At 42.0% G+C, this 15,840-nt stretch overlaps 1 protein-coding gene across 2 annotated transcripts in view; it reads left to right on the top strand.

Annotated features, from left to right (window-relative positions):
* ADAMTS9 (ADAM metallopeptidase with thrombospondin type 1 motif 9) overlaps window positions 1-15,840 on the top strand; it is a 366,908-nt gene that overhangs the window by 87,223 nt on the left and 263,845 nt on the right. For both annotated transcript variants that reach the window (XM_073592184.1, XM_073592185.1), the window contains exons 4-6: window positions 5,705-5,982; window positions 9,360-9,443; window positions 9,529-9,653. In XM_073592184.1, the coding sequence (XP_073448285.1) occupies window positions 5,705-5,982; window positions 9,360-9,443; window positions 9,529-9,653 (487 nt within the window). The remainder of the gene's footprint in view (window positions 1-5,704; window positions 5,983-9,359; window positions 9,444-9,528; window positions 9,654-15,840) is intronic.

Raw genomic sequence — 15,840 nt, 5'->3', positions numbered from 1 at the left:
GCACGTAGGCGTGCATTAAGGCCTGTGCAAAACGCTCCTTTTTACTGCGTTTTTGCTGCTGCTAAACTCCTGTAGGAGAAAAAAGCTTCAAGAGCATACAGTGTGTGTGAGGCCTTTAGGAGGACCTTTTAAAGAAAAGGAATATTAGACCAATGCAATTTCTAGGCACCCTTTCATGCTCTAAAAGTCACAGTAGTAAAATATTGACTCAATAGGCTCAATAGTGCAGGCAACACAGTAGCATGTAACTGTCATTGAAAGCATATGGTATTAACATCCCATATCTTCACAGCTATCGTAGACTCTGCTCTCCCTGTACCTCCAAAATAATCCCCCAACCGGTACGCACCATTGGGTTATTCTACATGAAACCAGATAATTTTGCTCTTGTGATATGTATTCCTGTTCGACCAGTTTAAAGTGGAGAGCCACCCTGAAAAAAAAAAATCACCAAAAAAAAAAAATTAAACTTACCTAAATCCTTGTTGCTAGGCAGTCTTCCTAATCTGCCTCTTCCTATTCCGCGGTGAGTTGTTCTCCTCGGTGATCGGCCCCGTTGTCTTCTGGGAACTGTGTGTGTTCCCAGAACACCACGGGGCCATTCACAGAACGGAGCGCCGCTCGCGGAAGGCTCCACTGCCTGTTTCCCTTTCCTAGGATGGCGGTGCCGGGACCCGAGAGCCGAGGGACGGGTCGGCCTCGGGCGGGTGACATCGCGGGCACCCAGGACAGGTAAGTACTTATTTAACCTCCCTGGCGGTATGATTCTTTCGGATTTTACGTGCTGAAAGCGGTACAATTATTTTGCATGGAAATTTGGCGTTTTATATTGTAGGTCTGTAATTCTTAACAATAACACACTTAAATCTGTCCAAACAAGAGTCTAGTAGATATCCCGGGTATGATAAAGTTTGAAACACAAAAACATAAATTATAATATAATAAATAAAAATAAATAATTAAAAAAATAAAATAATAATAAAATAAATTTCCCCACGATTCACTATCGCTCAATTCTGCAAGTGTTCTAATTTACTATCGCAGTTTTCTAGCTGGTCTTAAACCATTTTTGACGTAAAGTTACACTTTTTGGTTGCTATGGACAATCTCCAGTTTCCAGCCAGAAAGAACAGTATATATAATATAGAACTGCATGCAGGGCATAGGACAAAGCACTGGGGACAAAAAGGATGTGAAATAATTTTATACAGTACTGTAATCTGTAAGATTACAGTACTGTATGTGTTATGATTTTTACAGTTTTTTGAATTTGCCGCCAGGCTCCGCCCCTGTGCGTCGCGACGCTCGCAGGGAACGGAGCCTGGCACGGAGAGGCTTCGGGCAGAGGACGGAGCCCGCAGACACAGCGGGGGACATCGCAGGATCCCGGGGACAAGGTAAGTAACGCCGCACCAGGATCCTGCAATGCGATCCCGAGTGTGGCTCGGGGTTACCGCTAATGGAACCACCTTGTCCAGTCAGAAAACATTTTGCATTCATTGAGAAAATGTAGTGTTCTCTGAATGGCACCTGTGCCAAGCAAGTGACTGCGTTCAGTAGGCAGCTGGGCAACCGTAAGACCCTGAGGCTAGTAGCGATCAGTGTAGTAGTGGTGCCCACTACAGAGATTTTCAATGTCTATGGGGATCCCACAGGTATGACACATCACACTTACATTGATCCAAACTGGTCCCATGTAAATATGTAAAATGCTTTATGCAGGCGATACAGCCTCCAAATGCAACCCATTCAAGTGTAGCACGGTGAATCGGCATTTTGAGGGTTAAAGCAGGGAGTGGGGAGGATACACATCGTGTATGAACGAGCGCTTACTGTCACTATTGCTGGTCTGCTTGGTCTACATATAAATGTAGAAAATAATATAAATAAAGACATAGGTGAAATAAAAATTACATTTATATGCTAAATACTGTTACAGATATACTCAGTTACCAGATAACACGTTTTTTTCACCATTGAGGTCATTTACATTTTTAAGTACAAAACCTTCCAGGGAGAAAACTTTAAAAAGCCTTGGAAATAAAGAAAAGTTTGCTACAAGAAGAATCTATGTCACGTACCCAATGGAATACATCTTTTTTCTTCCTCTTTGCACTTTTTTTTTTTGAGTGTGATGATCCTATTATACATTTAACTTTCACAATAACATGTCTGTTTAATGTTCACATTACTGTAAAGCTGAGACTTCCTTATCATTGTTTACTACAACTAATTAAAACCTGTTTTATCCCAAAGGAGGTCTCACGAAAGGCAGAGGACATGCAAGCAGTGGCAAGGAATAATGCCCCTTTCTTTACTCCTATTTTTATACCACTAGATAACGTTTTTGTCCTTTATTATCTATTGTCTGCACTGCTATCAATAGTCCTTGGAACGGCGCCCATTATACTTTTCTCTTCTAGGCGGTAGTCTTAATGCATGGTAGTTCTTAGGAAAGTGTGTTACTTCTTCCCTTTTTGTCCTTATGGAATTGAACAATGTTCAGTATGGACGTAGTAAACAAATGTTAAGAAGTGGTCCTATTTATAAAAATGTGTTATAAACACATTTAAAGTGGATGAAAACCCTAACATTAACTTTTCCTATTTGCTCATTTTTTTGTCTGTTAAATATACAACTGAACGTATATTTTTATACTGTATATATTCAATAAGTGCAAATATATGCTCTTTGATTATGACAGTGTACATGCAGCTGCCAGGCGGGGAATCCCCTGCTTGCAACTGTTTGGCTTGGCATTGACAGCTGCCTTCTGGGTTCTGCCAAACCCTTAACTGAACCCAAGTTCATCCCTGGTGTTTATGTTGTATAGAATTGGATAGGGGAGGGTTTAGGTAGTTTAGCAAAAGAAAGCTGGGCAGGGCTGACACCAAAAAATGCTGTGTGTTGTCAGCACAGTACAGAGCTAAAGAACTGAGTGCATTTTTGGTTGATCAAAGGGTATTGTTGTGAGGTTTTAAGGGAATAAAACATGGGAAATATTTTCAATTTTACCTTAATATACATTTTATTTTGTAAATCAGGAAAATTCTGGTCTAAACAAATATCTTTGTCTAGTTAATAAAGTCAGAACGGTTTAGATCTCTTAAAGTGGAATTCCGGCATAAACCTAACTCCTCTTAAAACTGTCTCCTTCCCCCTCTTAACACTTATACTAACTAACCTGTATAAGAAAGATGTATATACTTACTTATTTTCATACTGCTTCCGTCCGGGAATATGATCTCCCCTGTGTCAACCAGCAGTGGCTACAGGGGAGAGGACAGAGCACTCAACAACGGCTAGTAAAGCCTGGAGTGGTGACGCCACCCATAGGTTTCAATGACCCAATCCGTTGTCAGCACTTCCTCCTCTCCCCTTCAATGATGCTGGTTGACACAGGGAAGCAGAATCACATGATCAGACTGGAGCGGACAGAAAAAAGGTAAGCATACTCATTTTTCTTACACAGGTTTGTAGGCAGGTGCAGTCTACTTTCTCCACTGCAGGTGGCGCTCACCTGCAGTGGCCTTGCAGCTGGAAAATAATTAAAGAGGAACATCGTTCCTCTATGGTTACCTGCCCCGGAAGGATTTACCCCCTTCCTGACCAAGCCCTTTTTTGCGATATGGCACTGCGTCGCTTTAACTGATGTGTGGTCGTGCAACGTTGCACCCAAACAAAACTTGCGTCCTCTTTTTCCCCACAAATAGAGCTTTCTTTTGGTGGTATTTGATCACATCTGCGGTTTTTAATTTTTGCGCTATAAACAAAAAAAGAGCGACAAATTTGAAAAAAAAAGCTTTTGTTTTTACTTTTTGCTATAATAAATATCCTAAAAAAATATATAAAAAAACGAATCTTCTAGATTGTAAGCTCTAACGAGCAGAGCCCTCTGATCCCTCCTGTATTGATTTGTATTGTAAGTGTACTGTCTGCCCCATGTTGTAAAGCACTGCGCAAACTGTTGGCGCTCTATAAATCCTGTATAATAATAATAATAATAATAATTTTCTTCCTCAGTTATGTATTCTTCTACATATTTCTGTTAAAAAAAAAAATCACAATAAGCGTCTATTGATTGGTTTGCGCAATAGTTATCACGTCTACAAAATAGGGGATAGATTTATGGCATTTTTATTATAATTTTTTTTTTTTTATTAGTATTGGCGGCGATCTGCGATTTTTATCGTGACTGTAAATGTCACTGGCAGGGAAGGGGTTAAACACTAGGGGGCGATCAAGGGGTTAAGTGTGTTCCCTCAGTGTGTTCTAGGGGGGATGGGCTCACTAGAACATGACAGAGATCACTGCTCCCTATCACTGGGAGCAGTAAATTCCTGTCATGTTGCTAGGCAGAACAGGGAAATGCCTTGTTTACATAGGCATCTCCTCGTTCTGCCTCTCCGCGCCACGATCGCAGGCCACCGGCGGACATCGAGTGCACGTGCCTGCTAGACGCCAATGATGGAGTGATGTACGGGTACGTCGTTTTGCGCATCCGTGCCACTTTGCCGACGTATATCGGCGTGAGCCAGTCGGCAAGTGGTCAAGGCCCTGGTGCACAGGTTTGGTGCACTTTACGAGAGTGGGTATTGTAGGGGAAGATACCCCATATGTTAAGGACAGTACTAGCAGTAGGGAAAGGTTCCTGACGGGGAGGGAAAGCGTAGGGTCGCTACTCCTCTTGACCTCATCCCGCTTGGGCGCGAGATGGCCAAGCTGTATTCTTCTCTCTTAACAGACACTGTCAGTCCAGCTTTTTCCTGCTTTCTTTACATTACTGAAAACTGTGAGTGCACCCGGTTGGGCAGCCTTCCCACTGGGTTTGTTGGGTACTGTTGCTTTTTGTATTATTTCAATACAAATTTTCCATTGCATCTAACTGTATGCATTATTGTCGCCACACCCTGCTTCACCCCACCTACAGGTTGGTTAGCATAAGTGTTATGCCACGTACACACGATCAGACATTCCGACAACAAAATCCTGGATTTATTTCCGACGGATGTTGGCACAAACTTGTCTTGCATACACACGGTCGCACAAATGTTGTGGGAAATTCCGACGTACAACACGTACGACGAGCCGAGAAAAATGAAGTTCAATAGCCAGTGCGGCTCTTCTGCTTGATTCTGAGCATGCGTGGAATTGTGTACACACGATCGGAATTTCCGACAACGGATTTTGTTGTCGGAAAATTTGAGAACCATTTGAACCAGCTCTCCAATTTTTGTTGTCGGAAATTCCGACAACAAATGTCCGATGGAGCCTACACACGGTCGGAATTTCTGACAACAAGCTCCCATCGAACATTTGTTGTCGGAAATTCCGACCGTGTGTACGCGGCATTGGGAGGGGGAAGGGGGCAGTTTTAACAGAAGTTAGGCAAAAAAACAATAGACTCTGTGTGTGGCTGATTAAATTTCAATTTATCTGCAGGCATGCTGACTACATTCTCTGAGATACAGTTAGCCACAAAAAAGGTGGAATTGTTCTTATGTACACATTACAATTATCCTTTAAAACACATCCTCACTAAAAGTACCCTTTAGCTGTTCTAACTGGTTGGATTTTCCTCCCAATCTGGGAAATTAATTATAAAATACATTTCTATGAAAAGACATAAGAATTGTTGAGGTGATATTGGCGGTTTGTGGTATATCCTTTTCTTACTTTGTCTGTTTTTAAAATCTCACTGCAGGTCAAAAACAAAGTAGAATTAAACAGAGGAAAAGGGGAACTCCGAAGGAACAGGAGAGCGTGTTTTCAGATGAGCAGAACATGAGAGAAGGGCTGTTAGGAGACCAGGATCCCTCATTTCATAATGCTGATAAGATCAATGGAACACAAACTCTAAGAAGAACAAAGCGTTTTTTGTCCTATCCTCGTTATGTGGAAGTGATGGTGGTTGCTGACAACAGGATGGTGGAGTATCATGGGGCTAATCTTCAGCATTATGTTTTAACACTCATGTCTATAGTAAGTATCTGAACTTTGCTTCTATCACTTCTTAGGGGAGGAAACATCTGATTCCTACCAAAAAAACACAATGGGGGGGGGGGGGGGGGGGGATTTAATATGAGTTATTCAATATTGAAACATTTAAAGACAAGCACCAGGATAAACAAGTAATGGCTAATAACAAGAGGGAGGTGTATTATTGCTTAACTACTTCAGCTCCGGAGGATTTACCTCCATGACCAGGTAATTTTTTGCGTTACTTTAACTGACAATTGCGTGGTCGTGTGATGCTGTACCCAAATACAATTGATGACCTTTTTTCCCACAAATAGAGCTTTCTTTTGGTGGTATTTGATCACCTTTTGTGGTTTTTATTTTTTGCGCTATAAAGAAAAAAAGACCGACAATTTTGAATAAAAAACAATATATTTTACTTTCTGCTATAAAACATACCCAATAAAAAAATGTAAACAATCAAATCTCTTCATCAATTTAGGCCCAAATGTATTCTGCTACATATTTTTGGTAAACAAAATCCCAATACGTGTATATTGATTGGTTTGCACAAAAGTTACAGCGTCTGCAAACTATGGGATATTTTTATTTATTTATTTATTTTTACTAGTAATGGCGGCGATCAGCGACTTATAGCTGGACACCTAACTGAAACTTTTGAAATTTTTGGGGGATTAGTGACACTAATACAGTGATCAGTGCTAAAAAAAACGCACTCTCACTGTACTAATGACACTGGCAGGGAAGGGTTTAACATCATGGGCGGTCAAAGGGTTAACTGTGTGCCTAGGTTGTGCTTACTGTTGCTCTATTTCCTTGTGCAGGGTGACTGGTCTTGTCTCCTCCCCCTCCTGCAGTTTTCTGCAGGCAGTCTGTAGTGGGTGGGCCCTGTTGGGCCCCTTCCACAGCTCTGCTCTCTGTACAGCATTGTAATTATGTCATTCTTATTTTAAGGTCATTTCTGAGTCTGCAAAGGCATTTGGTGCGCACAAAATGGATTTATATCAGCTGTTGGAGAATTATATTGAATAAAAGTTTTTCTGCCCAGAGTTCAGCTTTAAACTTTCATACGTTTCCAGCTTTAACAGATTCCTTTATCCACACTAAACAGTGCAGATGGAAGAATCATCCTGTTTTCAGAATATCGGAACAGCAGCTGCATTTGTTTGCATACAACTACTGTTCGGCTGAAAGTTTTCCAGCAGGCATCTTCGACAAAAAGTTGATCGAACAGTTGACTTTTTGGCGAATGCAGCGAGGACAGCAGGGACACCCATTGAGCGAATTTTTTCCCATTCTTCAGGAGCTAGCCAAAAATTGCTCAATGTATGACCAGCTTAATTATAGAGCTAAAGGTGCTCTTCCCCGTCCCATGGTTTCCATGCTGATGGGCCAATTGGAAAGCTTGGTAAAAAGTTGGTAATTCCTTGATTTAAATTGGTACCAGCGGTAGCACCTACTCACATTACTTTTTCTCCCTCCATGTATTTGTATGCTCAGGTGGGCCAAGCTTGCGTGTTTGTGTGACAACTGTCATTTAAATAAGCTTTGATGCTTTTCACTTTTGATTGCAAATAGACTTAACCTTTGAATCTCAGAGGGTAATATACTGACCAGTGTACACTTTGTGGGAACTGGGGATTTCCCAAGAAAGAAGTGTCATGTGTGGTGTTTGCTGCACACGTTTACAAGCACCTTTGTAAATTACAAGTGTGCATCCGTAAACAGAATTTGGAAGCTGGACTGTCTGCAAACATGCAACACCTGTTTAATGTCTATAGCCAGCTTCAACTTCTACTAATCCATCCCTTTTCCATTTAATGTTTTATTCAATATGGCAGCAGAACTGAGACATAGCTTAAAGTGATATTAATGGTTTGGGTTTTTTCTTTTTTTTTTTTTTTTTTTAATAAACATGTTATACTTACCTGCTGTGTGCAATAGTTTTGCACAGAGCAGCCCCCGATCCTCCTCTTCTCGGGTCCCCCGCTGGCGCTCCTGGCTCCTCCCCCTTCAAGAATGCCCCAAATAGCAAGCTGTTTGCTACAGGGGCATTGGTGCATGCTCGCTCCCGAGCCCTGCTCTATGAGTGCATAGGACACATAGGGGTTGATTTACAAAAGACTGTGCACTCTGCAAGAGCAGTTGCTCCCGAGCTTAGCAAATAAGCATAACCTCTGCTGACTTCCATCATCCAATCGTGTGTTAGCAAAAAAGCTGTTTTTTTTTATTTTCCCTGCATTCCCTGTGATTGGGTATTTTGTGCAAAGTGAAGCTTTACCCCATTTATTAAACTCTGCAGCAACTTACGAAGTGCACAGTCTATTTGCCTTTAGGAAATCAACCCCATGGAGCTACGGCTCAGCCTCGCTCCCTCCTCATTGGCTTACTGGCTGTGATTTGAAGCAGTGGGAGCCAATAGCCCAGTCAATAAGGAGAGAGACCCTGGCCAATATTCCCATGCACATCGCTGGATCGAGAGAGGGCTCACCCAGGTGAGTATTAGGGGGGCTGTGGGGGGGGCAGCACACAGAAGGTTTTTGACCTTCATGCATACAATGCATGAAGGTCAAAAACCTTCAGTGTTTACAACCACTTTAAAGGGTTGTTCACCTTTACCAAAAAAACAAAACTGCCTATGCAGGTAAGGGGTGCCTGTAGATAAAAACAAACTGAGCAGCTCTGACTAAAGTTGGGCAGTGTATTAATTATAGCTTCAGGCCATTTATGTACCTCCCAAAGCCTGGAGATGGCACCAACCTGTCCTGCCTTGTTGCTAAGACACTGTTGATGAATACTGCTCACCTCCACCATTACAGGAGCGAGCTCTCAAACCCCACTACCTCTGAGCTCAGAGCTTCTGCGATGGAGAAGGAAGAATGTATGTGAGGGAGTTTGAATCGGCTGTGAGTTTCTTGTCATATTTTGAGTAGTCACCAGAATAGGAATAGAGAAGAAATAGAGGGAATAGGGGAATAGAGGGGAAATCTTCCAATGGGGACACTAGTTCTGGTGACCCTGATGATAACATCTCACTTCCTGTTGAGATTGTGGGTAAGGAATTGACAGGAAATCTCCTTAATGGGGCACAAATGGCAAAAAAAACTAAGAGCGTTATAACCTTACTCTACTCTATCCAAAAAAGGTTCAGCCTTTAGTTCTACTTTAAGAATATTGTAAACAGCGAGGCTTGATGGCAATCATACTGAAAAAATAGATTTAGGGTATACTTTATTATTTAGAACTTTTCAACTCACAATCTGTTATATCCACAAGACAGTTCACACAATGAATTCCTTGTGGTGTGTGAATAACAGTAACGCTTGGTTAATTTTGAATGAGATTCTGAAGACCATCCTGATTAATTCTCTCTCCTGCAGGTAGCCTCTATCTATAAAGACCCAAGCATCGGTAATTTAATCAATATCGCCATAGTAAAATTAGCTGTCGTCCATGATGAACAGGTATGATGTTTCCTTGTGTGGTTTCTGGCATGAAAAACTGTTCACAAGCTTTTACTAGACTATTCTTTGTCTTTATTCCTACTAGGAGGGTCCAACCATTTCTTATAATGCTCAAACTACATTAAAAAACTTCTGCATATGGCAACAATCCCAGAACTACCCCGATGACAGCCATCCCTCACACCACGATACAGCGGTACTTATCACAAGGTGGGAACATTTTTTATGTGTCTGTACAAATTAAAAAGCCTATTGCATTTTGATTATCTCCCTTACATTGTGTTAGTATGTTAATAAATTATATTATATTATTATTAGTAATAACTGTCATGAATATAATAACAACAAATTTGTCAGCCATTTTAAATGTTAATGTTATACTATGTACAGCAGGGGTTTATTGCCAGTTTACTGCCCTTCAAACTTTAGGGGGGCCAGACTGTGGCCAGGGGGAGCAAAAAATGTCCTGGTGTTAGTGGGAGTAAACAGTGCCCCATCTTTGGTTTTGGGGGGAGGAATAGTGCCTGATCATTGGTGTCAGTGGGATGAATAGTGCCCGATCATTGGTGTCAGTGGGAGGAATAGTACCCCATCATTTGTGTCAGTGGGAGGAATAGTGCCCCATCATTGGTATCAGTGGGGGGAAAAGTGCCCATTTGTTGATGTCAGTGGGAGGAATAGTGCTCCATCATTGGGGTCAGTGAGAGGAATAATACCCCATCGTTGGTGTGGGTGGGAGAAATTGTGCCCCATCGATGCTGTCAGTGGGAGGAATAGTGCTCCATCATTAGTAATAATGAGCAGGCTAGTGCCCCATTATTTGTGTCACTAGGAGGAATACAGTGGCAGGAACTATTCCCCACTGTAGCTGACAGTGGGGTAAATAATGCCCAAGCAAGCAAAGGGCTGCAGTTTGGAGACCATGTACAGCTTGACCATATAGCCTACAATCTGATTATACAAGATTTTTCAGAAGCCCATACAGATTAAAATCTAATTATACCATCTCTTTGGGACCATTCACACAGCTGGCCACTGACAAGAATCTACAATTCCTGCTGGTGGAATGCACGCAGTGTATGTGAACAGCCTGCAGCGGTGTGGCCAGATGTGTACCTTGTACTCATCAGTGTCCAGCACTATTTATTTTCACCTGTAATATTCATATGAGTAGTTGCATGTGATCAGGGAATCTGTCCTATCTTGGACGTGGACAGTTTTCAAACAGGAACGACATTTATGACCACATACACAGATTGGTGGCATTTATCTGCTTCTGAACAAAGCACCTATCTGTCTCATTCGCCAGTCTAAATGAGGCCCTTATGGGTCTACCAACAACTATTAGGTAGGTCCAAGGGCCCCTTACTTCACATAGTTGTTGGTAAATCTAACAACATGCTTACAGAGATTTTAAAATCAAATTGTAATGTGTATGGCCAGCCTAAAACTGTGCTTTCCTTATGAAGTACAAAATAACAGGTCAACCTAATTGCCCAACCCTTGCTTTTTTTTATCTACCTTCCCTTTGTTCCCCTACCACCTTATTACATATCACAGACTCAGAAAGTGACAGCATGACAGCCAAGCAACTAGTAATTACAGAACTCGGCAATGGCAGCACAGCCAGCACTTATATAATGAAGGATTTACCTTACAGGAAAAGTTCACCTCTGGGAGCATATTACACGTTACACCCATATTTAAGGTGTAACATGTAACATGTTCCAGCAGTCCCCCCTCTGTGCACCCCCCCTTTCCCCATTCTCCTCTTGTGACAGTGGGTGGGGGCTCTTCTCCCCGCACCCGCTGCTACAATTTAAATATTGCAGGGCTCTGCCCATACAGCCATGTCATTCATTCACAGCAATCTGTGAATGAATGGACTACATGTATCGTCTTCCATCGCAACAGACAGTTCTGTAGTTCTCAATGAACTGTGAGGGTGCTGGTGATCGCTCTCGTAGTTCATTGATTTTCCTTTTCTTCAGTAACTGTCTGCCCATGCATAATGTAGAGGCAGACAGCCATACCAAGAGTCTGTGGGAGCTTTATGCTGCAATGCTTTTCAGGCTTCTGCTAGAAAAAATAATAACTGCACATTTTTTTCTCTGCAGAAATATGTTCACTTCTTATTTTTTTCCCAAAATGTGAACTTAGCCTTTAAAGTGGTATTAAAACCCAAAAGCAAACGTATTATATTGCAGCTTATTATTTCTTAGAATACACTTCTTTTTAGGCTCCCTTTATTCTATTTTCATCTGGTGATCTGGCCAGAAAGTCTCGTCTTTCAAAAGTACAAGCTCTCCAACAGTATGTATCATTTACAGAGATGGGACAAACCAAGTAATACTAGCAAGGGTGCTTACAACAATCAGCTTTTATTTATTTATGTAAAACCTTTATCCCAAACAGAAAAGAAAATGTTTTTTGTAACTGCTTATAAAGTGTCAACTTGAGTTTGGCTTCAATTTGTTAGTGTATTTAAATTTCCTAGTACATCTAACACTCCCCTCTTCCCAGACTGACAATGCTGCTGTTCAAAGGTCACCCTGTGCTCTTTCATCTAGAGTGTATTCTCTTTAGACACTGCTATAAATGACATTTTTTGATGTCATCAGTCATGGTGATGCCATAGTGTGTGTGCTTGTAGCCTCTGCACATCGATGTTGGCCACTTGGAGATCCGATCGTTCCCTTCTCTTGCAAGCTCCACAGAGTTCAATATACCCTGTGTGTGCCACCTGATCTGGGGAGATCAGCTGACGGCATACGTGCCATGAGAGCAAGCAGAGTGCTTATAAGTTCAAACTCTTCAACAGGCTGGCAGTGATGACATATCCAGGTGTTCTGGTACTACAAGCCTTCACTGCTATTCACATCATTTACTCCTGAGGAGGACAGCAGTAAAATTATAGTTTAAAGAGAACAGAGAAGGTACAGTTTATTTTCTGCTGATGTGGCTCTGCTTTTCAGATTTCTCAAAGGTGGAGAAGCAAAATCTGATCTAAATGAAGTGAGCGATTAGTTTAACACACTGTCAGGGGCACATTTTTCATTTAGTGAAACTTACGTCAACTTGTTAATCCCGCAGCTGAGGTAGTGTTCCTCTGCAAGGATCTGAGATGTGCACAAATAAAATACTGCTTTATGAATTAAGATTTAATGCATGGAAAAGTCTGGTATGTGGAAATAAAGTATGTAATCCTTAGCCACTACCCCCAGCAAATGGAAATAACAGAAAATACAGTAGAAGACAGAAAAAAAAAGATTTAGGAAGGCAGTGATGGCCTAAATTGGAATTAAGTCATGCATTACATTTTTACATGCAAAATTCTGAAACTGTTAAAGTGAATCAGTCCTGAAGTCAAATGCCTGTTAAGAAGCACTAGATCAGTGTTCTCCAAACTGCAGCCCTGGTTGGATGTGGCCCTTTGTTTCCTTTTATCTAGCCCTTGAGGCTTTAATCCAGCCCTTGAGACATTATTCCTGCCACTGACACCAACAATGGGGCATAATTCCTGCGACTGACAACAACAATGGGGCACTATTCCATCCACTGATGGGGCATAATTCCTTCCACGGACAACAAAAATATGGCATTATTCCACCCACTGACACCAACCATTTCTCCCCCTAATACCAAAGTTCAGGCATTGTTTACTCCCACTGGGAACAGTCCAGACCCCCTAAAGTCTGAAGGACAGTAAACTGGCCTTTTCTTTAGAAAGTTTGGAGACCCCTGCACTAGATTAAGGTTGCCAGTCCATTTGTCAGGTTGCATACTAATTCTGGATCAGCTGGAACTGATGGGCAGCCTACAAGATAAAGAGCTTCCATTTGAGGCTTGTAACAGGTCCCATAAAGAAGCAATTCTGCATCCTGACAAGGCCACTTCATTCTACTCCCACGTCATTTTTTTAAAAATCCAAACCATACCCAAGCATACATATATTGAGATCAAAAAAATGAGTCATAAGGTTGGGTGCACCCGTTATCATTACAAAGTTCATGTGACTATTTGGTTCTGAGCCATTGTTCAACCGTTCGGTTCTTAAGAAAATATTGGTATACCACAACTTATTATTAAGGTACCCTAGAACTATTGGTTCATGCCAGAATATGGTTGACTCTGATATGAGCTTTATTTGCCATGCACATGACAATTCTAGGCAATTCAAGGCAACCTACCACCCACAGTTTTAATGGTGGTAATAGAAATTGTTGGTTGTAGGTTGCACTGACCCATTTGGATGTAGTGGAAAAACATCTAGTTGAAAATAGTTGAAACTTCCTGAAAATTGTTGTTTTTTTGACCAGCAGAACCTGCTGTACCCACCATTGGTGAGTGCAGTGCAGGAGATAAGGTTTTCCATAACCCTCTGAGGGCGCACCTGCCCTATAACGATGGAGAGGCTTTTAAGATAGTTAAAGAAAGCCAAACACAGAATGCCACACTTTCCTCCTTCAGGATACTTTCAGATTTTCGAATATTGAAGGAGTGATCCATTATTTGTGTCCAACTCCTTTTCACCCCATTCATAAGGATAATGTATAATTTCAGTGACTTGACAGCCTGAAGTGATCCTTTTGGCTACCTATCTACACTGGACTCCCATGTCCACTCTTGGGCTGTGCAACTACTACTGGCTGCCACAGGTGCCCACACTACTAGGGAAGAAATGCCACAATTGCGATTCCTAACTTTCTTTAATACTGGTAAACTGATAAAATACTGACCTGGTGGCAATCCTATGTACCTACTGCTACAGGAGGGTTTTGGCCATTTTCTAGTACTACATTATAGTCACAGTACAAGTGAATGTTAAAAAAAAGACACTAGTCTATGAATGCAGATATTGTGCTGTAGACTCAAACAGGAGCTATTGGAGCCTGGCTACTCAATAATTCTAGTATGATACTAGTAGTAGTTCTATCTTAGTATTAGAGAGAGAAACTATACTTCTTGATATTATGGTATCAAAAAGTATACACAGTATATTTAAATATAATTTAGTATCATGGCCTTTATGATTAAAGTGACTTTGTTTCAAAAATCAATGTCAGAATTAGAGCTACTTACTTGCGCCACCAAAGACCACTCCAGTTAGGAGAAATTACCCCCATCACGGAAGTCTCTACAGAAATCCAACTTTCGGGAGTGTCAAACTCCTATGTCCCTTTCTGTTCTCAGTGGCTTTTTCCACCAACCCGTACATCACTTAAAAACACAATATTGACGTAAAGGTTGGCATGAGGAACCATTGAGTTCAGTGGAAGACAGATATTCCAAGATGTGTTGGATTCTAAAGAGATTTTTAGGGACGATTCCTCTTTATTAGAGCAGCAGTCAGTGGTGTGAGCAGCAGAAAATTGGGCGATTCGTTTCTTCCTTTCAGGTGAACCTTTTATTCTGGCATTTAAATTTGTGGTATGCCCCGTACACACGGTCGGACTTTGTTCGGACATTCCGACAACAAAATCCTAGGATTTTTTCCGATGGATGTTGGCTCAAACTTGTTTTGCCTACACACGGTCGCACAAAGTTGTCGGAATTTCCGATCGACAACCACGCGGTCACGTACACCACGTACGATGAGACTAGAAAAGGCCGGTTCAGAACCAAGCGCGGCACCCTTTGGGCTCCTTTTGCTAATCTCGTGTTAGTAAAAGTTTGGTGAGAGACGATTCGCGCTTTTTCAGACTCGTGGCTTTCAGATCGTTTTCTGCCATTCAGTTTGTGCTTGTGGGTTTGTATTTGCTCTTCAGTGCGTGCAGTCAGTTCGTATCGGAGTTTTCTGTGCGATCTTGTCCGCTCGTTGCTGTTTTTCAGGTCGCTCTTCACAGGCCTTGCTGTTCTTCAGTGCGTTCTGTTACTTCGTTCTGAGCAGCCGACCGTTTTCTAGCCATGTTTCGTATGCGTACTCCTCGTACAGTTCGTGCTGTGCGGGGGCTTGGTGTTGGGGTCCTGACCTTGACACAAGTCCAGTCCATGAACAGGGTGGGGAGGAGTTCATGGACCAAGAATTGGTTGCTTCAGCGTGACCAGTTCTGTCATATGCCTTTGCTCCGTGAGATCCGTGAGAATAATCCTGATGATTTCAGGAACTTTCTCAGGATGACGGACCCCGTGTTTCACCGTTTTTGGCTTCGCTGACCCCCTATATTAGCAGGCAGAATACCTGCATGAGGCAAGCCATCACTCCGGAGCAGAGGTTGGTCGCTACCCTGCGGTATTTGGCCACAGGGAGAAGCCTGCAGGACCTCAAGTTCTCGACAGGCATCTCCCCCCAGGCTCTTCTTTGTGGACATTTACTGCTTGTGTTTGTTTGAGCTGACCCTGACAGAAATGTGTGGAGTGCAGAAAATGTCGTGATTGTGTAACCTTATACAAAGCA

The sequence above is a fragment of the Aquarana catesbeiana genome, linkage group LG07, assembly GCF_042186555.1.
Source record: "Aquarana catesbeiana isolate 2022-GZ linkage group LG07, ASM4218655v1, whole genome shotgun sequence".
Taxonomy (NCBI): Eukaryota; Metazoa; Chordata; class Amphibia; order Anura; family Ranidae; genus Aquarana; species Aquarana catesbeiana.
This window is presented reverse-complemented; position numbering and strand designations above follow the sequence as displayed.